The following is a 25,754-nucleotide window of genomic DNA, read 5'->3' as shown; positions in this document are numbered from 1 at the left end:
AGGTGTTCACTAAGCTTAGAGGGTCACAGAGTGTCATCAGGAGGTTGTAAGTGATACAGAGTGACTGGAAGAGTCACAGAAAGGAGAGGAGTGGACGTCCTTTGGCCACATCCCAATTTATTGAGACACTGAAAATTTTTTGTTGTGGTATACCTACCACTGTTGTTAGATTTTCTTTCAATAAATTGTTTAAGATGAATAAAATTACCATTGCATGCTTCTACTTAAATGCCCTACCGTCATGATATAATATCACTGTAGCATTAACTTTTTTTTAACTATTTTCCATATATTTCACCTGAAAGTCGAATATCCCTAACTTTTTGTGAGTAGTGTATATGTTAAGACTGTCGCGTGTTATAGCTCCTCCACCATTTTTTATGTCCATTCCCTGTCTTGCTCTGCTTTCCTTGGCATCATTTCCTCCTCAGTATACTCCGGCTCCAGTTATTATTTGCCATCTGACATTTTCTTGTCAAAGCATCACTGCTTTAGAGATCCTTATTTGCTAACTACTTTTTTTTTTTTTTTTACTACCTGGTATGTAGGTCATCACGTCCTTAACACCCCAAAGATGGAGGATCAGATTTGAGTCTGACGTAAAGGAATGGTCGGTGTTTGTGTCGTTGTATAGCTAAATACAGTGTTTTTCCCTCTTCAATGTACTGTCAAATTAATGACTAGTTGTAATGAAATCCATGTCTGATAATTATTTATTTTTCACGATGAGTTTCCAAACATGATAGTTTATGAATTCACTGCTGTGTGGCAGCTAAATGAAGCTACTTCAGCACATTCATGCACCACTAGGAAAGATTCAGTGATCATTCTGCTATTTTAACAGTTAAAACTCTAACAAAAACGGTATGAACATATGCTTCATTATGATGTATTAGCTATATTAAGCAACTGACAATGAAATTATTTTTACAGTGTACTAAAATTGGTTGGTTTCTGGAAGGTAGCACTTCAGTCAGTTTGGAAATTATCAGCACATCTGTTAAAACATACTTAGCCTTTAGTGGGCTGAAACCAGTGCAAAACTAATGGTATGGACATTGTACAAAACACAGTTGTAGACTGTTGTAAACTGATAGACTTGAGGCTGAGGATCTTGTTGGTGACAAGATCTTGACATAAAAATGATGTAAAATAAACATCTTGTTGAATGAGTTCACAGAATTCAAACACCAATTTGTACAACTGAGACATCTTGTTTTCTGCTCCAAGCAGGTGAACAGTGTTGAAGTTGTGCTCTCAGGGCTGTATCTCAGCCCCTGCTATCTCCTCTGGCTTTCTGGTCAGACCACATACTTCTTATAGTTGTTCTGAACTTCTCTACTGTCCTAGCTAACAACTCGCATGTAACATGAGAGCAATACCTGTTGATGTGACATCAGCTGTGAAGTACTGTGGTGAAGATTAGATGGATGGATGTTGATTAGACTTGCATGGGGGATAGTCACAGTACGGGGTTTTGTTCACGAGTGAAAGCCTGTCTGTTTAATTAAATCCCTCGTAATTGCAGGTGCAATTTACCTTTTGTAGTTGTCTTCAGTTTTCACTGCTTATAGTTAAATGATCATAGGGAGTGTGTGGCACTACTGACCAAGACATGCCCGTGAGTGGAGGAAGCATTACAAATGTGGGTGGGGGAGTCCAATGTCCATGGAGGATCTGTTTATGCTTGCATGCAGTTGCAATTACTTTAAATTAATTTCTTTAATGTTATCGGGGACAACAGAGGACAACTGTAATAAGTGTCCCCATGCGTTCTCCAATAAACTACATTCATCTTCCATCATATCGACTATGAAGAATCACCAGGACCTGAGGCATGTGTCTCAAAACTAGATTATATTGTAAGGCAATTGTCTAGGTGGCTTTTTTTTTTTTTACTTGCGCATTCATACACACAGAACACTATTACACAAAAGCACTGCACATTAACACTCCGGGGAAGATACCAAGTTAATAACAGACATTAAAGAGACATAAGAATGGAGAGGCAGAGGAGGAGAGGAGCCCAGTGCCCTAAACTATATGCTTTATCCAAAAAGCGCTCCATGTTACCGGACAGAGTAAATGTTTTTAATGGTTGATTTCGTCCACAGAAGTATTGGCTGACATTCACACCTATAGCATACAGCTATGGCTAAATAGTTAATATTTTCACAAACAGAGTGAAGCAGGGGAAGCAAGAAGGATTGATGGTTATGGCTTACTGGTTCATTGTCCCTACAATAATGCTGTCAGTTGACTGCTATTCACACTCTCCCTCCCTCAACTAACCTGTTGATCAGCTCCTCTTTCCTTTCTGGGAAGGTCTGCTTTATCACTTTTATAAAATTGAAATACACTGTGCCCATCAATTGTATTTACTTGTGGTAAGTGGTAGAATGTTTTTCCTTGCATTGCTCGTTATGGTTTGGCATACATTATGCTGTTTTTGTTTTCCGCATTTATGGTAGAGGCATGATGTCACCGATAATGTTGCAGCTGTGGCGTGCTACACCAAGTTATGTGTGTTTTCCCACTCATGGTGAAGAACCTCTACACCGCTGACACACTTCAGGGTGGAAGTGACAACGGTCAGTTTCTATGTACACATGAAGAACCTTCATGTGACCGGATGCATGTGTGTACATTTGCACAGAATTGGCTTGATTCATATGTCATGGCTGATCAAGTTGAAAATAGGCCAGTGACGAGTATCTGCCAATCAATTGGTGCATTCCAAACTTGAGGACTCTTATGTTTCTAATGTACATCTGCTGACAAAAATCTGTTAAATATCTCGACATTGTCATGATGACGGAGCCTGGCAGGCCTGTTCGGTCAGATAGAGAAGTGTGTTGCTCTACTTTCAGCCCCGCCCAGATACCCGCTCTCATATGGACCCGTCTGACAAGCACATCAGTCAGGTGTGGCTTTATCAGTGTAAGACGGAGGAGAGTTTAAGTAAGTTTGTCTTTTGGAGGATATCTTAATGCTGAAGAAATATCACTTGGAGAATCTGTTTTTTGTGGTGTGATTTTTCTTAAATAGGAACTTTTGAGGGAATTTTTTGCAGCTCTACCAATAGTGGTGTGGGAAAGTTGAAGGAATTGCTCATGGACTACTGGGGGGGCAGCTTGTTCAACATTAGGCCAACACAGGTGTTTTTCCTTTATTATTATTTGAGCATAGAAGACGGAGGTTCATGGTTCATATGATGATACTGTCAGTTGACTGGATTTCCTGGTTATGGTTTTATGTACTCATGCTTCCTGGGTTGTCATCAGTAGTGCCTCCTATTGCAGTTGTACATTTGTCCATTCACGGTTGGGGTATAACTGGGTTGAATGGATAAAATCTATTGCTTGTCTACTGAATTTACAACATCTCACTCATCTAATTATTCATCGTGTGCTGAAGTGGAAAAGATCCTGATTTTTCACACACAATCACACTGGTTTGTTAAATGGGTGTCACCAACTCACTGCCTCCAGAATCTGCTCCGGCTTCTCGAAACTCTTGACTGGAATTTCAACATTTCACACTTCCTCTTACAGGCTGCTTTCACCTGCTGAATAAGAAAAGGGAATGCCAGCAGTTGGGGAGAGGTGGGGTTTTTTTTTGTTTTTTTTTTTTTTTTTTTTTTCCCCCCCAGTGGAGCAGGAACAGCCACTGGATATTCAATTGCACATCCATTAATTGTGGTTTCTTTCTAATTATGCGTTTCAATTGATGATTTAATGACTTTCAGACTTCCTACATCAACAATAGAATAAGGTGGAAGTATTTTTACTGCAATGTGTTATATTTCACGTGTCCAGTCTGATATGAAATTTATCTGCAAATGTATGTCTTTTTTGACTTTTATAAGCTAATATAAGACAAACAAGGTTTAGAACTAGAGACAGGTAATTCCTTAATGAACATCTTTTGTATTTGTTGAGTGCAACCATTAAGACATATCTTATTTGAATAGCTGTGTAAGAAAATATAGAATATATTTGCAAGATTTCAACAGGAAAGATTTTAATTCATTCATGTGCCCTAGTAAACTTGATTCCATCTATAAATTTAAAAAGAAATTACTTCATAACTTGAGATGGCTAATAAATTCTGCAAGGTGTCACAATAATTGCATCTAATTTTGGATTTTAGAGTTGTTTTAAGGTCTTTTTTTGAACTTTGTTTAATTCCTGTACATTTATTAAAATGTTTTGTCTTCATGATTGGTTTATCGCTGAACTGTGGTTCACTTCTGCAGTGCTGTGTAGTTTGCCATGAGAGACAACTTGCCCTGAAGGTCCCTTTGGTTCCATGCAACGCTTTCCTCAGCACATTGTACCAATGGACCCCCAAGTGTGTCCTCCCCCTCTGAGTAGCAGCCAGTCAGTCAGTGGCCTTGATAAATCCCCGGCCAGCACATTCAAACCTGGCCACTCACGGAGCAGCAGCACTGGTTCCTCCAAGCATTCAAAACAGGTAATATGACTAGGATGAGGTTTCATCTGCGCAACTAATGAAAACTGTCCTTACTTGAAAAATCGGTCTAAAATTAATGTCAGCTTTCACTTAAGGCAGGTGTAATCAAGACTTGAATAAGCTTCCCTTGTGCTCACGCACAGAGAGCTTAAGCAGCCTAGAAAATGGTTGATTGCTGAAAAGATGAAACTTAAGGGGAAAATGAGTGCTGTGTTCTTCTCAGCAACAGAACAAACCCTGCTCATGTAACTATATGAATGATGTAAAGGTGTCATCGCCAAAAAGTCCTGAGATTTTTAACTTGACAAATCTAACCAACTTCTAGCCAGTCAGAGGCAGAGTAGGGTGGGAAATGAAAAAAACATGAACTAAAGCTCTTCTCTTTTTTTAGCACAAAATGCTGTTAAATAGAAAACGGCCATTATACATTGATCATACAGTACATGTGATTTCTTATTTTTTGTTAGGAATAGAATCCAGAGCTACACCAAAAGCCAAATTTCTGTCATTTTTGTGTTTACTCTGACAGTCTCGTCACTGGGAGGTAATGGAAGACCTGCAGCATCTGGATATGAGTTCAGTTCCCGGCTCATCTCTGGACCTCAGTATCCCTGGTATCTGTGAGGGTTACTTAATGAAGAGAAGGAAGTACCCGCTCAAAGGCTGGCACAAAGTGAGTAGAGATTAGACGGCATCTGAACTCCTCTGCTCTATTTACAGAGGCTTTCAATGTTTGTCTGTTAATGTCTGTTCATCGTGTAAATATTCTCTGGTTAATTATTATAGTTTGAAGCAGAGCTGTTCTACCTTCTAAACATTCAGCATAGTGCAAGTCCCCTGGATCATCTTTGTTTTCTGACACTCACTGTGATTGATCCTTCTCAGAGATACTTCCTGTTGGAGAAAGGAATTCTCAAGTACTCAAAGACGCAGCAAGATGTAAGTCATGAAAAAAAAAAAAAAAAAAAAACAGCCATACATCGGGGCGGCTGTGGTTCAGTGGTAGAGTGGGTCGTCCCTCAATCAGAAGGTCGGGGGTTCGATCCCCAGCTCCTATGGGTCAACATGTCGAAGTGTCCTTGGGCAAGACACTGAACCCCAACTTGCTCCTGAAGAGTGTGAATGAGTATGAAAGAATAGTCTCCTCCACATTACATTCCTCCTGTATGATTGATGGGTGAATGAGGATGTCATGTAAAGCGCTTTGAGTAATTGAAATAACTAGAAAGGCGCTATACAAATACAGACCATTTACCATACAGACCATTTACATTCTGTGTTTATTCTGTTTATTCCAGTGATGTTGATAACAGCTGTTTTGAAATGGGTAATAAACGGTCTTAAATGTGCTTTATGGTTGTGTTTTAGATTCAGAGAGGGAAGCTCCATGGCTCCCTGGATGTCAGCCTGGCAGTCATGTCCATCAACAAAAAGTCCAAACGCATAGATCTGGATGCTGGAGACAACCTGTACCACCTCAAGGTAATGGACTCAACACAGTTCAGTTTTGTCTGCAAAAGTAAATTTAAAAATAATTGCTCAGAATTCATTAATCTAGAGGCTCCAGTTTTACAAGGTTTACAACATCTTGACGTTCTTTACCCTGCAACATTTCCTCTCTTTCTCAAATCGAGTGTCACCTCTTTTTTTTTTTTTTTTTTTTTTTTTTTTTTGTGGTGTTTTTCCTCCATGGTTAGGCAAAGAGCCACGACATCTTCTACATCTGGCTGACCAAGCTGTGTGCCCATCGTGTGTTTAGGAAAAATGAGGCAATGAGTGTCCATCATGGTGTCCTTCATGCTCTCTCCTGGGGCCCGAACACCCTCCCAGCCATGACCACTCTCACCCAGAAAAACAGAGCCGCGGTTAGTAGAAAGTCCTGCTCGAGTAAATGTCACATTTGTGTCACGCAAATTGTGGGAAAAAAATCATTTAAAAATAGATATTCAATTGAAATTTTTGCTGTCAACAAATGCTAATCTAGTTAGGTTTGTCTCTTTCTTAAGAAAATGTCCTCAGAATGGGTTGTTTCTATAGTAACAGCACAAAGAATTGTGGGAATGTCATGGCATCAGCTCTATAGGAATTTAAAAAAAAATCTTAATTTTTAACACCAGTATGTTGTGTGCTTACTCATACCGCTCTAACCTTTCAGTATACCATATGAAGAACTTTTAAATAACTGTTTTCTATATTGATCTGTCAGTTAGGTTTTCAATTACTTGATCAACAATAACAAAAAAAATTAACTTCTATTTCTTAAATGCTTCTCAAGTTCAACCAGTATAAACTCTTATCAAATTTATGATTGGTTTAATTTTCTGGCAATCAATGAGCTGCGTAAGTGACAAACCATCCCAGTGTTCTAGTATTGCTCACAACTGGTACACAACTGTCACTGGTTTAAACTCTGGCCTTTGGTTGCCCAGCTACCTCACTATGCCAGCTCTGCGTCAGTGTACCAACAAGAGATGGGGAGCCCAACCCCAGCCGTCGCCTCTCACCCAGGGGTGACCAGCAAGGTGTCCGCCTGGCTGCAGCAGACCCATGACATTGATGCAACCTCAAATGGTGAGAATTATCTGTAATTACAGTGTTTGTAAAGCCAGTTATATGTGATCCTATTCAACAGAGACAAAATCTATACATATCATATTCCCTCAACTGCAGAGGGCATGTTTTAGAGACGGGCCTTTATTTGACAGCTTTTGTATGGAAAATGATACACTGATAGTACAAGGAACAGATCTTAATCACTAAACGGTGTCTGTTGACTCCCTGCTTGTCAGACCTGGCTCGCTGTCAGGCAGAGCTGACAGAACTGGCCCAGCTCATCCAACGACTACACTGGCTGGAAGGAGGCCTGCCAATCACCAACACAGACCTGGAGATGCGTATTAGTATGCAGGTGAGTGCTCTGGCAACAACTGTGAATGTGTGTGTGATTCTTCAAAAAGTATCTCATTGGAAAAACAAGAGACCAGGTGTCTAATGTTTAATCCAATAGCGATTTCTTTAAAGGCTGTAATGAATCAACTGCCATATTGTTATTTGAATAAGATAATTTAACTCTCAATCGATCCTCTGGGAATTAAGTATTGTGATGAAACATTGATTGCTGATATGATATATTTCATTTTCACTGCCTCTTGTGGAAAATATTTGAAGCACAGATCACAGAAAGCACACCATAAATATCAGTCTATAAATGGACATTCAGCAATACAAAAGAAGCTATAACCTTATTGGTCTCCAACTCAGAATATCTCCCTGGAGAAACCAAAGAGGAAAACGGGGAAAGGGTTCGGCCACTCCAGAACGTTGTCCCGTGTTGAAGCCATGGGGGGATTGGTAGGACTGACTTTAATCTGTTATGCAGAGTCATGTTCATTTTGGTCGTCTTCTGTTTAACAAGTCTCTCAGTTTGCTAACATCATTTCTCTTCCCTCTGTCCTTTCCAGTTTACTTCCAGCCACCTAAGCACCAACAGCAGCTCTGGTTTGGGGGCATCTGTTCAGTCAATCCCAGACTATGTCTACTCTCAGCTGTCCAACCCTCAGGTCACCTCACCTGAGGCCAAGAAGCTTCACCAGGATATCTGCACTGCCTCTCAGAGGGGTACAGCTCTCTCACCTAATAGCTGTAGTTTGTGCCTTTCGACATTTTGTATAACAAATGTTAATAACCTAACCTGATGCCTATTACACTCTGCTTTGTTTGTGTTTCTACTTTTTATTTCAGTTCATGAACATATGTTCATGAAATGAGCCTTTTTAATGCATAAAGTTTCTGCATGTTGTGTTGCAGTTCATGCTTCTCTCAAGTCTGTTCACGAGGTTTTGACCTTGGAGCGAGAGAGACTGAGGCAGGCCTGGACTGGCCCAGATCTAAGGCAGAACACCTCACAGCAACTTGCTACACTGTGCAGCACCATGTCTGAGGTAACGCACACCACACACACATATACGAACACACACTGCAAGGTTATTATAGTTAACTAAAACAAAACTTATAAAATATAAATTAACTAGATTATAGATTAAAGAGTACTAATTGAAACAACATTGTGTACTGACTAAAATGAAATAAAGATATACAGGAAATGTCTTAGTCTTTCCCAATGTACTGTTTGCTGTGTTTGGCAACACAAGAAGCATGATGAGGCACTGTAGAGGTGGTTGACTGACATACACAGACATGTAGACGCCCCAAAGTGTTGTTTGTACTGCAATACTACCTCTGAACTTCTTAAACTTCCCATCACCCGTTGTTGCCTTAACGTTCTCTCCCAGAGTTAAAACACAGCCTGCTGCCACAAAATAGTGCAAGCAAAAATGGCGCAGTGGAGGCCAAGCCTTCTGTCTGTCAGTGAGGTGCTGTGTTAAGCTGTTAGGCAGGTTTGGGTTCTTTCTAGGCAGGATAGGAACAAGTTATCACAGGCCCTCGAAGGAACAACACACCTCAAGCTTTTCTCTCCCCGTTTCTCCACGCAAAGACGACAACATGATCATTGTCACTCACTGAAACTGAGCAGTCATGTTGGTCAAGTGGCTTGTAAATGCCTGCTGTCAAACTGGTGGTGCACAGCAACTATTCTTGTTTGGTGATGCATGAGGTTTCTTCTTAGCTGTTTTAACTTTGGGTTGTATTCTAGTTGCTTGGTAGCTGGCTGTCACCCTGCATTCTACCTGTGAGCAACACAGTCAACAAGTCATGCTCTCTTCTCTGAAATTAGAAGAGAGCATGAATAAAAAACTCAAATCAATAGTGGAATTGTTGCACTTATTGATTTGATGATTTTCAAAGGGGCACTCCACCCATTTTACATATTAAGGTCAGTTTAAAAGTTCTACTCTGCCTACGAAAACATTTGTATAATGTCTTTGGAGGTCTGGGCAAGTTTCAGCAAATCTGTGGAAATTACCCTGATGACGTTATCATGGGTACAACAAATTCATAACAAGCCTGCATTACAATTTGTGGGAATTTGAAAGACACGAGTGAAGCCGTGCAGTGAGATTTAAATGGAAAAACACGACTGAATTTCATTATGGGAATAGTGTATTGTGTGTACTAACTATAAGTCAGCACATCTTGGCCTTAGCTGCATTGATTTCTAGTTGAAATCTTGCACCGACTTAACTTTATGGAAGTGTTATAAATCACTGGAGTGCCCCTAAAACTTACATCTGTCATTTGTTGAACCTAATTAGCACTTGGTGGCGAACCAAATCAACCTGTTTAAACCACCAACTGAAAGACCTAATTGACCCATTCATTACTAGCTGTAAACCACAGCAAAGATGCAGTATTGTCCTCTGGCCCTGCTAACAGTTGGACAATAGAGCAGACACATTGATCAATGTGCTGTGTGAATGCTCTGTGCAACATTTTGACTATTTACTTTTGATCCTCTCTTTCCTCTTTGTGTGTCTTGCATGGCTTGTCTGTGTATGTGCATGCTTGTGTACATACCCATGCATGTGTGTTTAGTTTGACATACAGTCACGTCTGACCAAAGTCCACTCGCTTTCCCTGTCCTCTGACTCTACTGAGGAATCCTTCTGCACCGTCCGTCCTGACCAGGTGTGTACTGCATTGTGTGCGAAAGGTGGTTTGTCTTTTTCGTCAGTGTCTATTTCATCATTTTGCTATTTTTCATTTTCATCTTGCTTATGAAATTAGGAAAAAATGATGGAGAAAATCTGCTCTAATTCTCCCAGAAGCCTTGACAGCAGAGCACATCTCATACAAAGAGAATCTTACAAGAAAGTGTAATGAATGAGTGTTATCGTGTGTCACTTCATGCTATTCGGACAGTTGCAGCCAAGAGCCAGACAGGAAGATGCATATAGACATTTTGTGTCTTATTTTGTACAAACTGTTCATTTGAAAAATGAAGTTATAGTTTTTACCCACAAATCTTTGTCTCCTCTCCTCCCCTATTCTGTGTTCCCTCACAGAGGACACCATCTATGGGTCGTCACAGTCATCGTGCGCCCTCTGTGGCAGACTCCATAGCGGAGTATTTTGATGCCAGCGAGGTGATCATGTGCGAGAGCTCATCAGAGGCCGAGGCTTCGGATGAGTCGGGCCTGAGTGACATTACCACTACCAGCACCTCGGAGCCTGAAGAAGGACACGGTGAGTGCTTACCTACAATCCAGTAGTCGGTAGCAATAAGACCATTCTGTCCCACCACCACTTGTACATTTCTGACCAACTGACAAAAAACTGACAACTGACTTTCTCCTCCTCAGCCACTGCCACTCTAAACTACCGGGCCAGTCTGAACAGTGCTCCTGACAAACCCAGCCCAGTGCCCACTAATACTGGTAACGCCACCATTGCTTTGTCTCATTTATGTTGTGAGTGCAGTGTACTGTGTACTGCTGGGTCACTAGTCTAGGCTCTTCAGTATTAATTTTAGACCAGTGAGAGAACGGACTCAGCAGTGAAAACATACAGCTATCCTCTTAAAGTCAGGAATTAACTAGTTTGATGACAAAGACCTGACAAAACTCCTTTTCTTGCCATAACTCCAGAATTCATGTTTTAATTAGGACTGAATTTCACATGAATGTCTAATATGATAAAATGATGATGTGATGACATTTTATATCTTCAAAGTCCACTGTGACATCGTGTTCTGAAAAAGCACTTTTCTGGCCATTATTTAACACCATGAGTCAGGAGTAGAAGGGGATATTGTTGCTATATTTCACATGTTTTTGGATACTGAATTGGCAACAACTGAAACGTGACGTTAGAATAGTATTGTAATTCTAGTTTAATAGTTTATTGCACATTGGTACATAAGTTAAATAGATAAGACATAAAAACACAAAATCGAAAAAATAATAAAGCAAACATTAAAACCACTAAAACTAATTGAAATAAGTTAAGATTGCAGCTCGGATTGGTGATATGTTGGCTTATACTTGCCACTGATCTAGACCTGCTCTTTATGGAAAGCGTCTTGAGATAACACTTGTTACGAATTTCCATTATATAAATAAGGATTGATTTGAGTGACATAGCATGGATCAGAAATGGTAAGTTTCAGAGCAAGCCATGGAAATTGCCAGTTGTCAGTCAATTTGTCATTATGAAGAGGAAAAGAAATGCTGTTTACTGTAAAATTTGGTTTCAATCTGATGCCAAGTAATATCAAGGTAGGTATTGCTGACAACCAATAATTTTCATTTACAAGAGCTTCACAGAATCTGAAGAAGTCAAAAAAAGAAACTGAAGAAGTCAAGTCAAACATCTCGTCAGTCAGTCTTTCTGACTGTATGTTCAGCAGCATCTTTGCTATACTGCATAAAACTAAAACATACATGTAAAATAGAATGAATTAAGAATCTGAACTTTTTTAAGTATACTTGAAGTGCTACATTTAGTCTGCATTGCCTTCTGAGTGCAACGTGGCCGTCTGGTAGACATATGGATTGACTAAAATGAGCGTGATCAGCTCTGAGGGTTTTCTTTTAAACACCATGTACGACGAGGTTCATCTTGGGTGTGGAAAAAACACTTTCACTTTGTCTGTAGGCTACACCACAAATGCATACAAGAAACTCATTTGAAACAGACAAAATATTGTAATATTGTTTGTTCATATGAGAAACATAAAAATCATGGGAAAATGACTAAATCAACAAAATTATGAGCAAGTCAATTTATTCAGCCAGGCAAAACGGTCTGCGTCTGAAATGCTTCTGAAACCCCACACCTCATGGGTTTTAAAACTGCGCAAAGGATGGCACAAAACCGGATTGCAGCCGAAACGCAACACAGACCTACACGGTGCATACTTATAGAATATCCATCCAGGAATTTCTCGCCTACACAAAATTCACACACTATGCAGTTGAAACACATTCCATATTCATTGTGGTGTCATACTCGCTATGAATAGTACATTAATAACCCATTCCGAACACAGCCATTGTCCACTTTCGCGCCTCGGATTTGTTTTAAAGTGCCAACTTCTTTCCACCTTCTAGAGGCTAAAATATCGATTCAGGCTTTTAAAAACAATTAAAGAATCAAAGAAATAGCCATACTTCATTGACTCTAAATATTATCAATATCATTGTGGTTGTTAATAACAATTATAGTAATGATAGTGATGATACTATGTATGGTTAGATCCTAGGCACTTCATGTGCAAAATTCAATACAAAAGACAAAAATTGATTATAATACTGAAATAGTCATGGTGGGTGCCATAAAACAAAGATCTCAATGAAAAGGTGCCCTTGTTTAAAGTTGCACAACAACTAACCCAGAGGTTGGGCCTCCTACATTATGGAACCACCTTCCACTGGAATTTAGATCTGTGGACACTATTGTCCAACTCAAAGTGACACAAGCTTAGACATGACTTTGTTTTCCATGCTGATATTGTGTATTTGAGGTCATGTGATTAAACTATTTTAGCCAATTTTTGTCTTTATCGTTGTCTTACCTTTTTTGAGTTGTTTCCATTTCATTTAATTGTACATATTTGTGTTCCTGTGATTCAGGTCGTCGCACTGCCCTTCCTGCCTCAGGAACAGACAACAGCCATATTGGCATCATGACCATTCTGTACAACAACATCGGCAAAGACCTGTCCAGAGTCTCCATGCCGGTTGCGCTCAACGAGCCGGTGTCTTTGCTGCAGAGGCTCAGTGAAGAGCTGGAGTACTCCGAGCTGCTGGACATCGCCAATCACATTGATGATCCATATGAGAGAATGGTGAGTTTAGTTTGTTTGGATTTCTAACCAGCTGGAGAGAGAGAGTTCGAGAGGAAGTTTGTGAATAAACATCTGTTGTCAGGTTTACATGGCAGTGTTCTCCATCTCTGGATACGCCTGGGCATCATGGAGGTATCGCTACAAACCCTTTAACCCTGTTCTGGGAGAAACATATGAGAGTCGCAGAGAAGACCGAGGCTTCCGCTTCATCAGTGAGCAGGTAACCAGCAGAGAAGTAAAGAAACATGCTGACTAAGCCTTGCAACATCTGATTATAGAACATATTGTAATGCTGTGTTATACGTTGTACTTTCAGGTCAGCCATCACCCGCCCATCTCTGCCTGCCATGCAGAGTCCGAGAACTTCACATTCTGGCAAGGTTGGTGGCACATTTGTAGACATGAGTTCTAGATTCACCTTTTTCTGTATGAGCGGAGTCCAACCTCTTTTTTTGTTTCTGTCTGTTTGCTCTCAGATCAGAGGTGGAAGAACAAGTTTTGGGGGAAATCAGTGGAGATCATCTCTTCTGGACTTGTAAATGTTACCCTGCCCAAGTGAGCCACAGCTTCACTCAATAACAATGTCATAAAATACAGCAGATAACAGCTAGATGTACTACAGTAGTATAAACTGCTAACTTCTAGTTTAATTAACCATGCAGTATTACAACTGACAGCACCTGCTCATACAATTCTGAAAACTGTGCTATACAGACAATGAATTATGGTTGAATACTGGTCATATTCAAGTTAAGTGATATGGAGGCTGGATTTCAGTACAATAATGTATAAATTCATATCTTATAGTATAGTACCATAGTAAGACTTCTTCATGACAGCATTGAGCAATATTGGACAACATAAAAACAACTGTTGTACTTTATTGCAGTAAATGTAAGCAATTAACTTGCTAGCTTGCTGCTACCTTGTCTCCCCATAGTTGCAAGGAATTTGTGGGTAATCAGTAAACAACTGGGGGCTCTTTTTGATGAAATTCAGCCACTTCGTGTCCAATCCAAAGCAGTCAATCACGGGGAGAAGTTCTAGAATTTGTAGTTTCCTCTCTGTGTTGTAAACCAGACATCCAAAACAGGAAAAAAAAAAAGATTTCACAATTATAAATGTCCCAAATATTAATGGTCAGACCTCTGACCTCCTAATGAAATTAGAACTAAAATCACATCTGTGAGTGTTTTATTGATAACTAAATGCATCCAGAGATAAGGTCACAGCAGGTGAACACTCTGATTGTATCCAATGAAACGGCCTCCTCAGTATTGTAAACCTAACTTTTGGCCTAAATTAAATTTTAGGGAGAGGGAAACTCTAGAATTCCACAGCCCTCTGGAATAACCTTTTTAAAATGAGTCTGAAATCATAAAGGTTATTAAGTGTGGTTGAATATAATTGCATCAATCTGTGTGTGTGTAGGTATGGTGATCACTATGAATGGAACAAAGCAGTGACATGCATCCACAATGTGCTGAGTCAGCAGCGCTGGTTGGAGCACTATGGTGAGGTGGTCATCAGAAACACAGAGAGTGACATCTGCACCTGCAAAATCACTTTTGTCAAGGTCAGGACTCAAGATGTCACACCCACACAAAATAAACAAAAGATAAGGACAAGACAAGTCAGTTTGCATTAACCCTTTCCTCCTCATATTCCAGTCTCGCTACTGGAGCTCAGACAATAGTAAGAATGAGGTGCAGGGTGTGGTTCTGGACCGGGCTGGAGAGGTGGTTCATCGTTTTGGAGGCCTCTGGCATGAGGGCATCTTCTGTGACACCCTGCCTACACCAAAGTGCATCTGGAAGCCCAGTGAGTAGCATCACTTCCAGTTTGAGCAGTGGAAGGCCGTGACAGATTCAAGAGTCATTTTGTGATCAAATATATGCTAACTTTCAACCTGAGCCACCACAAACACTAAAATATTGTAGTGTAGGTGACACAACAAATCCCACCCATAAGGATTAACATTTTTCCACATTGTCTAATGTTCAAAGGCCTCATGTGTGATCCCATTTTCCCATTTAAGACGTGCATCCCGATGACCACGACCAGTTCTATGGTTTCTCATGTTACGCCAGAGAACTCAACGAATTGACGCCTGACCTGAAGGGAGTTCTCCCGCCTACAGACACGCGTTTCAGACCAGACCAGAGGTACAAACAGGATTTTTATTTATTTAAACTGAAACATTTGCCGCCATCAAGACAAAACATGCTTGAAGTACTTGAAGTTGGCACTCACAAATTGAAGTTCTGGAAAACGGTTACAGTGGCGGAAATGTTTTGTCAGCAATTGTGGTGAAGAGCAGTCTCGACAATTTGAGGCACTGCAAGTGTTTTAGCTGCCGGGGAAAGGGGGATGCAAATGAGTGAAGCATCTTTAAGTAGCTGTTGGCGCCTCATTGTGTTCAAGCTCTATTCAGTAAAAATTTGTATTGGCTAAGGTAAATTATCATGGGCGCTTAGTTATAGTTAAATGTGTGGGTGCATGATTAGTGATAAGCAAGGGAAGGTATATTAATTAAAATGAAATTTGACTAACACCTGCAATGTAGAGCCTTCAATCATGGCCAACAAAGCTACTCTTTCAGTATAAAGCTCAGATTATATTGCACTATAAAATTATTTTTTCATTGTGTTCTATATTAGTTTCAGCAGTGAGTGACCAAAAAAATGCTGTCTCGGGGTATACATAATGCATATTTTATAGTTTGTCAAGACAAATTGAAAAGCAACTTACTCATTTGTGCAGATTTCAACTTAAAACCAAGCTTTTGTTGTGTTTGTGACCTGATTCAACATCATGTGCATTTCAGTTTCTAATCCACCATAAATTTAGAAAGTAACCCAAAGCCCTAAAAAGTAACTCTAAGAACAATAGCCTAATCCAAACTCCTCCCATATAGTGTGTGTGTGTGTGTGTGTGTGTGTGTGTGTGTGTGTGTGTGTGTGTGTGTGCGCGCGCGCGTGTGCGTGCGCGTGTGCGTGCGCGTGCGCGCGCGCGTGTGCGCGTGCGTGCAAAATTAAACTATAAACGTTTTATTGACATGAGACGTGACCCCCAGTCTCTCAGTTTAAAGTCCTGATAGTCCAATTATTAGAGGAGGTTGGAGTGGGTGATGGGTCAAAAATAAAACTTTTATCCAAGTCATCTGATTTCTTGATGTCTTTCTATGAGAGAACCAACTTCTTCCACGCTCAATGATTGAAACCAGACACACAGATGTGCAGGGCACAGTAAGGTAGTTGGTGTGTCCAGTGTAGTTCTGCTGCGATTTGTTTGGACTATAGTAGTGCAGTTTTAACTGGGCCTGAATGCTCCATATATTTTCATATCGAATGGAAATGGACATTGACATAGACATTTATTAAGCATGTATAAAACATTTTGCTCTTAAACCCAAAATAAAAGGTTGTTTTCCACTCAGAGACTGATCATGGTCCTAGATCCCTAGTTCCATTTATGAATTTGCACAATTCTCTTGCAACTGAAAATATTTTGTGCTTGAAAAAGTACTAGAAAATCATGGAATTTGTCTGTATGAACCCTGTATAATAACGTCTTGCTAGTGGTTGATGATGGTTTCATGTTTCCCAGGTTATCAATTCCTCTAATTTTCTCCATCAGGCTCCTGGAGGAGGGGAAGGTAGCAGAGTCAGATAAAAAGAAGGATGAGGTAGAGGAGAAGCAGAGGGAGAGGAGGAAGCAGATGGCCAAGACAGGGGAGGAGCACATCCCCAGGTTCTTCAGGTGAGTAGAGGGTCACACAGGAATGGATTTTTACTCCTGTCCCATCCCATTTCTACATAACTTCTCTTGTCCTGTACCAATCCCATGAGTTAAAAAAACAAACAAAAAACGACTTGCATTATTTTCAACATAAAGAACAATGGGCCTCATTCACCAATATCTTTTTTGTTCATGTGCTCTTAAACTGCAGAATAGTTCACAGCTGTTATGATGATGAATCCCATTGTCCTTTTGAGATGAATGCTGCTGCCAGTTATTCCTAATTACCATAGCTAAACACCCTACCAATCACCATGAAAGGGCAGGAGACCACACGGCCATGAGCACACACAAGATGGCCAAAATGGTAGAGAGATTGCTGCAGAATGTAAACCGCAAACCAGCCATTATATTTAGTAGTGTCAGTAGTGGATATAAGATAATAAGATGAATTGGACGCTGTTACCAGGGGTTAAAGTGGGCCATAATGATGAGCCTAGTTGTGCACATGCTTGCAGAACTGATCATAATAGTAAATTCAACTAGTATCCTGGCCTCCAACCCCACCATAATGAATCAAGATGTGTGCTTTCACTCCCACATAAAACAAATTTCAAGGACTGCCTTTTTTCCACCTATGTGACATTGTAAAAATTAGGCAATCCTCAATCAACATGATGCATAAAAACAAGTCCATGCATTTGTTATTTCCCGGCTTGATTATTGCAATTCCTTAGCAGGTAGCAGCTCTAGCACATGTACTGACAAGAATTGGGAGAAGAGATCCTATTTCTCTTCTGTAAAATCCAGAACAGAATTTAAAATCCTTCTCTTCACCTACAAATCATATCTTAAAGACCTCATAATACCATATTACCCCATTGTGAAACCTTCTTCTAGTTTGGGTTCGGTAGGTGGACACCCTCTCTGTTTTGGAGTAGGCTTAAAACTTTCCTTTTTGATAAAGCTTATAGTTGGGGCTGGCTCAGACCTGCCTTGGACTAACCCCTAGTTATGCTGCTACAGGCTTAGACTACTGGGGAATTATGGGAAATGGAGAGAGACAAACTTGCAGCAGCTGCTGACGAGACTATATATGCGCTGGTTGTAGCAGGTCTGCAGCTAAAACTATTACCCATAATGCAGTCCCCTATTACTAGTGTGTGTTTTTTAACACTGTTTGTTGTGGTGGGAGAGGCTTGCCAGCCAACTGGACTACCAATGGGGATCAATGGTGAATGTAGTTTCAAATCAGTCTTCTTATTTCATCCAGCCCCCAGGAAGTGCTCCAGACTTTGAAGACAATTTGACTTGGTGGCAAAACTCTAATTGCAACAATGGCATCTGTGGCTCAAAAAGACCCCATTTGGAAAGTCTAAAAGAGCTGCGGTAGTAAATTTTATTCTTTTTCAAAGTAGCAACTGGAAGTAACAGGAAGGTAGCTGTCTTGGCTTCCCCAAAATACAAGTACTCATGCTCTATGTTGCCACACAATACGGAATATCCAGGTAATTTTAAACCTGGCAAGTGTACCTTTTGATGTGATTGGTCACATGTGCGAAAAAATGGACGGCACTCGAGAGAGAGAGAACGGAAAAAAGGTAGAACACAGAACACAAGCGAGGGGTGCGGTTTGTTTAAAAAAAAAAAAAAAAAAAAAAAAACTGCATATAAACAGGGCCACACTCAGTTCATTCTCTGTAGGAAAGATACTTCCACCTGACATAAACGGAAGTCTGCTGTGAATGGAATGAATGTGGAGAGGTCTGGACTCGATTAGATTCCCGGAACTGTCAACCCCTGCCCAAGATGATTGCTCGACAGCAACAGTTTTGTTTTGTTTATTCCAGGAAATCTCTGGATGAGGCTGGCAGAGAGGTGTGGCTGTCCAATGAAACCTATTGGAAGCTCCGTGAAGACCCAGGCTTTGCCAAGACTGAAAACCTGGACCTGTGGTAGGACACTAGCACCTGTCTAGTTTCAGTGTTACGTATTATTCCTCTTCATCATATTACCTTCTATTTGTAAAAATGATGAGTTATAGCCACATCCAATAACCTATTCATGAATACACTAGTAACTTTTCAGAATAATGCAGATGGCTGCTGCTACTGTAAGTGTGGGACGTAGAGGGGGCGTTCGGAAGCATAAATGAGCCTCCCATTGGGTATTTTGTGCCGTGTAGAGGTGAGGTGCTACTGTGGAACGAATGAAGAATGACTTAGATGAAGCCTGATGTATTTCCAGCCTTTCAGCTACGCTTTACCATAATGGAGACCTTTGGGAATAATCATTCATCATTCAAAGACAAATCTTAACTTGAAATTAAGTTAGTAGACCCTTTATCACTGCCCTTGAGAAAATTGTTAAAATCAAGTTTTTCTGTCAGGATTGAGGCCTCTCTCTGTATGTTATGTCCTATGCCATATTAGTGAGACATGTCAGATTATATGTTTTAACATGTTTTATATAAACAATTTTAGTCTGGCTCATTTTAATGACATCGTGACTAGTTCAGAAGTAAATAGTTTAAGAAGCTTGCTTCATGCAGCGGGATTCAGAACACATTGGGAACTAATTCGGCTGCTTGTGTGGTATATTACAGGTGAACTGGTGCTGTCCTGCTATTGTGGGTCTTACTGTATAAACTTGTGTTGATTTTATAAAGTCAGTGTGTATTTTGTGATGTTTAATCGTGACACATTGGTGATCTATTGTTTTGTGCCCTTGTGTTGGTTAAATCTTACAGTCCTGTTAGCCTAGCCTTCTTCCTCTCTCGCCTATATGAATTGTTGATCTTCAAAGTGGACTGTCTGTTGGACCTGTATGCTCTCAGTTGATGCAATGAAGTGTTTTTATTGATGTTTCAACAATGGATTTTGGGGAAAAGAGACAACTGTTAAAACCCTTTGATATGTTTTTCTTAATGGTTTTGTTTCAAATAAAAAGTTCCATAATTAACACCATTTTGCCTGACTATCTTATCTCAGGGCCCACTCTAGCTTTTTCGAGTGTTTTCAATTGCGTCTCCATGCCTGCATGACGGAACGTAAAGTAAAATCTTGTCGATCTGATAGTCAGTTAAATTTTGCCTTAATATCAGCCTATCTTTCGCTTGGGCAGAGGATGTCCGATAAGGTGTCTTGTCATCCCTCTAGTATGGAGATCCAAAGTGTTAAATATTGTACAAGAAGTAATGGAAATATTGTGAAATGACGTAATACAAGCATGAAAGTGAATAAAATTTCACAATATTGAGCTGAGTTTCCTTTCTGTCTTTACAAAAGTGTCAGTTTACTGACTTTTTCATCACCAAAAAGTTCATCAGTCCCAGCAGGACCTTGCCATTCACTCACTGTAATTTCCTGCGTTGTGTTGGTTATGATGTAAATATTACACATTGTAGCTGTTGATCCTTGCCCCCTATGAAGTCAGAAAGATCAGGTCTGTTGTTATGGCTCATAGTTGCTGACACCTAATCAGATGGATTACTGCTCTGTAATGATCCTCAGAATTCTACTAAATTGTTTTTTGTAACGTTTTCAACATCGTAATTCTATCTGTACATCATGAATCTCAAATGTAATTATTCACATCAAGTATTTCTTCAAATAGTCCCAGTTATCCTGGATACATACAATACATCCTTATTACAGTAGCTAATAAGAGACTTTGACTCAGATTAATGCAGATGGACTGTACAGGGTTTTAAGTTGTTGATAAAGTGTTATCAATGGCTGACAATTGATCTATAAACAATTGTGAATATTTAGTAACCATTAATAATGCAAGTATTTACATCTTATTAGCCCTTTATAAAGGATGCCTTATTAGATACTGGCCTCAATTTTTCTCAAGCTTTAAATCAAGCAGCCATGACCAGATTTATGGGATACAAACGTGTGAACATTATGAGGGTGTGAACATTATGAGGGCATGAACGCAAAACAATCGCACAGCAGCTCCTGCCTTCACTTGAGTTTGATTACAGAAAGCAGAACAGCAGTAGAAAGTGTGCGTTATAAAACTATAGTCAACTCTTGGTTGACTGTCGCTTTATAAAGTAATGGATTTGGTTACTGTAATCTGAATTTTTTTCAACAATAGCCTTTAACTGTACTTACATTGTGTTGTCTCTCTATAGATGTCATTGTTAGAGGCCAAGTCTACTATTACTGTGCTGAATTCAAATTGCCATCACAAGCATGAGGGATTGACAGGAAATTATAAAACATCCATTGTTATGGCTTGTAATTTAATCTCATTTAAAGAAAAGCGTTGGAACCAGGCCTGTCGAGATGCAGAAGATCGAGTGCCTGACTCATTCCCGTGTTGGCATTCACCGACCCCCTAACTTTTGCATGTGGACGCCAGCATGAATGGCCTAGGAGCTGTTCTGAATCAGGAGGATCCAGAGGGTCTCAACAGTTGAAAACTTAGTGTGTCTGAGCAGCGTTACCCTGTGCACCAGTTGGAATTTCTACCACTAAAGTGGGCAGTCGTGGACAAGTTTCATGATTATCTCTATGGTGCTAAGTTTACTGGGAGAACTGATAACCAACCTATGTGCTCACTTCAGCCAAGCTTAACGCCACAGGACATTGCTGGCTTGCCGCCCTAGCCACATACAATTTTAGCTTCCAGTATAGTCCTGGGCACCACAATATTGATGTTGACTGCTGTCCAGGCACTATGCTAGAGGAGAGGCTGATGACTGGACAAACATCCAACCTTCAGGCATCAAAGCCATCTGCCAGCGAGCCTGTCAGTGAAGCACCAGATGCTCCTGTTAGACTAGAAAAAAGCAATTGAAACCAATGAGGTACTGACTCATGTTAAAACCTACCCACTGCATTGCTCATCTGTGAAGGTAGTAAGCTTGAGTCAAAGGATGGAATACTCTTCAGAGTAACAAAGAAACTCTGGAAGGGAGGTTAGACAGATTGTATTGCCTGAGAGATAACAGACTGTAGTATTAAGATCTCTGCATGATGAGTGTGGACACATGGGAGAGGAACAAACCACTGAACTGATTAAAGACGAAGAAGTAGTGGTCCCTTGGACCTAGTCTATGTTGACTTCCTGCAGATAGGGCCAGATTTCAAAGGTGTTGCTAAGTATTGTGGGAGAAGTACTCCGGCTATGTTGTGTTCGTTTTTTTTGAAAGAAGACAGGCAACTTCTCTCATTTAAGGTGTTTTAATGTTTGTAAGAATAAAACATAAGCATGGCCATGACCATAGACCAGTCTGTTCTCGGAAAACCACAGTCAGCAAGCTGTTACTCCGTAGAGAGCAGAGAGAGCCCCGGGCTCTGTATAATGCATCATTTTGTACATTCAGATATTGTGGATAGAATTGTGATTGGTTTAGATTAGGTGGGGGGAGACCATGGCTTAGACTTGACTCTCCCTTGTTGGTGCACAGGCTGGTCCCAGCCTCTTGGCATCACCACCTCCAATCCAGTAAAGCCGAACCTGGGAAAAAGTACCCTCCCTATTCTAGTCTCATGCATGATCATCCTTCAGTGCAACCTATCCCTATTGTGTCTATCTTGTCTAACTTCTACGATAGTGGCATTCAGAGAGAGCATCTCTTGTCCTTGGAGCTCCCTTATATGGAGTTGTTAGTGTGATGCATGTAAGCTGTGTGCCCTCTTGCCAGACTTCTCTTTGCTCATGTGTCTAACCCTTCAGAACCTGGGAGCAGTGCTTGTATCCTGTCTTTAACATTATGAAGTTGGCCAACTCTATAGCAATACATTTAAGCAATATGTGTCTGTCCCTGTTAATACAAAGCAGTGAATAAGGTACAAAATAAGGGACTATGAATAATAACAATATGATCTCCACACATCATAAGGCACTTGGAATAGTAACACTATATTCTTCACTGATACTATATTCTTCACTCTTGGAATAGTAACACTATATTCGTCACATATTATATTCCCCACAGCTACTCCGCGTGGATAAGTTAAGTAGTTTTGAGCTTTTTTGCTTGGGATCTGTGAGTCACGCACATCTCTAGTTAATAATTTTTCCAAGAGGATGAATACATCAGCCTGGTAATGTTGTCATCCTGAGTACGCTTTTATCACTCAGGCTCAGGCTACACTGACCAAGTACCTGATAAGTTAACTTATCACAGATTGTTAGTTAGGTAATTTCCCAGAGCTAGCGCTAGCTAGCATACTATTTGTAGAGCAGGAATGAAAACTGAAATATTTCACTGGTAATTTGGTTACCTGGAGACTCAATAAGGTAAAAAAAAACAGGCACCAATGAGCAGTGGCGTTATTGCACCAACTCGATGGCGGAAGATTAGAGGGCCATGACTCAAGATTCATCAAATCGTTCTTTTCAATGTATTTTGCACAATCTATGGCAGGCAGAGTGGACATATATTTACTTGACATGGTGTATTTGGGTCATTTATCACCTAATTTAATTCTAGTGGTTTTCTGTTGGACCTGATATAAATGTAGTCTATTTGCTGTGCTGGAGGCGATTTTTATTAAATTGAAACGCGGCTCTGCACCATGGAAAACAAATCAGTAGCCATTGTAGTTAGCCAGCCCCCAGTAGTAGGTGTGGGCCGACCTAGTGTAGCTCTTACTCCCCTGGCAGTTCCCAAGCAGCAGGGAACCTAGGGTGGCTGGGTGACTGTTCGGAGGAAGCATAGCCCTAAGCAGACCCCCATGGTACACCACTTCATGTTTCTAGCCGATTCTCCCCACTCAGCAACACACCCTCAGGCAGGGAGGAAACACAACGGAAGCAGTCACATCCAAAGTACATTATGACCTGGGTCATAACACTCCAGTAAAACATCTTAACCAATACTTTGTTTTATGATCAAAAACCTGCAAATCCAATGGCATTCCCAGCCTCAGCTTTGTCATTAGCAAATGCTAACCTACTATACATCAGTATGTTAGCAGTTTTGTTATGAGCATGTGGGCATGCACATGTTAACGAGGTACCACTGTGTGTGTTCAGCCTAATAGTTCTGCTAGTATTTTAATCTGGTTTCACCTTTGGATGCTGTCTCACAGCCATTTTATTGAAGTAGAGGCAAACATCTCAAACAGACAACTAGAAATAAATTAAAGAATCACTTGTTCTGGAGCCTTTATCCATGTCACATGGTTTGATCAGCAGAATGACTTTACAAAATCAATCCATCCTACTCTTGTCTTGAATGTGTTGTGACATGGTTGAAAGTAAACACTTAGTTAAATTTTTTGTCAAATTAATTAAATTGGCTCAATACCACTTGAGAAGTGAGAGAACTCAAAATGTGGGTGTGGCAATCATTATCTTATGTAAAGCTTCTTGCAAGATCTGTCCCTGATTTGAAAATGTTTGGACTTTGTCTCTATAGATAGCAGTTCGGCCAGTGTGTGTCTCAGTGAGAATGGGTAATGCTACGTTAGTTGGTATCTAACCAGTTTGCAAAAGTGTATGTGCAAACAGTATGGACACCCACACAGGTCAAGCTGTGACCGGTGTTCCCATCTTCTGCTCTCCCACAGCTTTCTATTGGCTTCATGAATAAAGAACTCAATGAATCAGTGAGAATTCAAAGTGCCTCCGGTTTTATTTTCAAACAGCCAGTGTGTGTCCAGCGATAGCCAAGTGCTGTGATAGTGTTCTTGAGCAAGGCAGTGAACCCCTGATTACTGCTGCTCATCATACTGTAAATTCATCTGAACAAATCAAATTTGTAAAATCTGTTATCCCAGGAATTACTTACTGTCTACTTGTACTAAAGATTATTGCTGCTTTATTAATATTAGATTCTCTCTCATTTTTTGCTTAACAAGTTTGGCTTTCATCCATGAAACAATAACAGCTAAGTTCGAATCATTTGCAGTCTCTTTAACTATCTGCCTTCAAAATGAATCCCAGTCTTTGGAGCCCAGATGCGATGGATTGGGAAATATGAGGACAGGTATGATGTTTTTCTGCCTTTGTGGTGTCATGAGAAGCCTGTGGAGCTGTATTTCTCCAAAAATAAAATATGTAAACTCAATGACTGTGGAATATTTTTGAGTATATGAAATGTGTAATGGGATGCCAAACTTGATTGCAAAACATGCTATGCATTATGTTATTTCTTGCAAATGTCTAAATAAATCAATATAATTTAGATAATAGGCTTGCTTAAAATTCTGGACTAAGTCACAAATATGAGTTATTTTATCACATCTCATAATTATCAAACTACTGGCTTGGTACCTCTAATTATGTGATACCATGTCATGATTATGAGACATGGCATACACTATGAGTTAAGTGATAAATGTTCTATCTCATAATTGTGTATGAAAATTGCTATGAGAATCCTTACCATATTTATGAGCTATTAAGTCATAATTATAATACCAATTAATAAAATAGTGGAAAGATAATAAAACAAAATTTGTCTTGTTGGGTCGTAATTATGCAAAGTTGTCCCATAAATATGAAATGCTAAGTGATAATTTTAAGATACTAAAGATACATATTTATCAGATATTACCCCATGATTATAGACACAAAGTTACTAGATATATCATAAATTACACATGAAGACAGTAAGTCTTCCATAAATTATGAATTTCAAAATTTGTCAGAATTTAAAAAATTTAATTTAAGAAACTTTCCAATGTTTAAAAGATACTAAATCATAATCATGAGTGAAACTGCCAACGTTTTTATTATGCAATAGTATCGCATAACTTTTAACAAGTGGTCCAGATTCTTTTCCCATTCTTTTCAGTTTTTTCCTCATTATTTTAGCTTATGG

At 39.9% G+C, this 25,754-nt stretch overlaps 1 protein-coding gene across 1 annotated transcript; it reads left to right on the top strand.

Annotated features, from left to right (window-relative positions):
- Nucleotides 1–4,273: 4,273 nt before the first annotated feature.
- Nucleotides 4,274–20,197, top strand: LOC139216342 (oxysterol-binding protein-related protein 7-like). The gene is made up of 22 exons (XM_070847436.1): nucleotides 4,274–4,476; nucleotides 5,006–5,149; nucleotides 5,362–5,415; nucleotides 5,845–5,958; nucleotides 6,174–6,341; nucleotides 6,906–7,047; nucleotides 7,266–7,384; nucleotides 7,738–7,827; nucleotides 7,938–8,094; nucleotides 8,284–8,417; nucleotides 9,970–10,062; nucleotides 10,440–10,620; nucleotides 10,737–10,811; nucleotides 13,008–13,222; nucleotides 13,305–13,442; nucleotides 13,539–13,602; nucleotides 13,699–13,777; nucleotides 14,654–14,798; nucleotides 14,893–15,043; nucleotides 15,261–15,387; nucleotides 16,862–16,984; nucleotides 18,814–20,197. Exons 1-22 carry the CDS (start codon nucleotides 4,312–4,314, stop codon nucleotides 18,920–18,922), a joined length of 2,787 nt encoding a protein of 928 aa, XP_070703537.1. The 5' UTR covers nucleotides 4,274–4,311; the 3' UTR covers nucleotides 18,923–20,197.
- The last annotated feature ends 5,557 nt before the right edge of the window (nucleotides 20,198–25,754 follow it).

This window comes from Pempheris klunzingeri, chromosome 17 (genome assembly GCF_042242105.1).
Source record: "Pempheris klunzingeri isolate RE-2024b chromosome 17, fPemKlu1.hap1, whole genome shotgun sequence".
NCBI classification, from domain to species: Eukaryota; Metazoa; Chordata; class Actinopteri; order Acropomatiformes; family Pempheridae; genus Pempheris; species Pempheris klunzingeri.
Note: the sequence above shows the minus strand (reverse complement) of the source record. Positions and strands in the feature narration are given on the sequence as shown.

Coding starts and splice junctions, on each gene's coding strand:
- LOC139216342 (XM_070847436.1), top strand. CDS start 4,312: ATGCAACGCTTTCCTCAGCACATTGTACCAATGGACCCCCAAGTGTGT. Junction 4,477..5,005: donor CCTCCAAGCATTCAAAACAG/GTAATATGACTA, acceptor TTACTCTGACAG/TCTCGTCACTGGGAGGTAAT. Junction 15,044..15,260: donor AAAGTGCATCTGGAAGCCCA/GTGAGTAGCATC, acceptor TTCCCATTTAAG/ACGTGCATCCCGATGACCAC.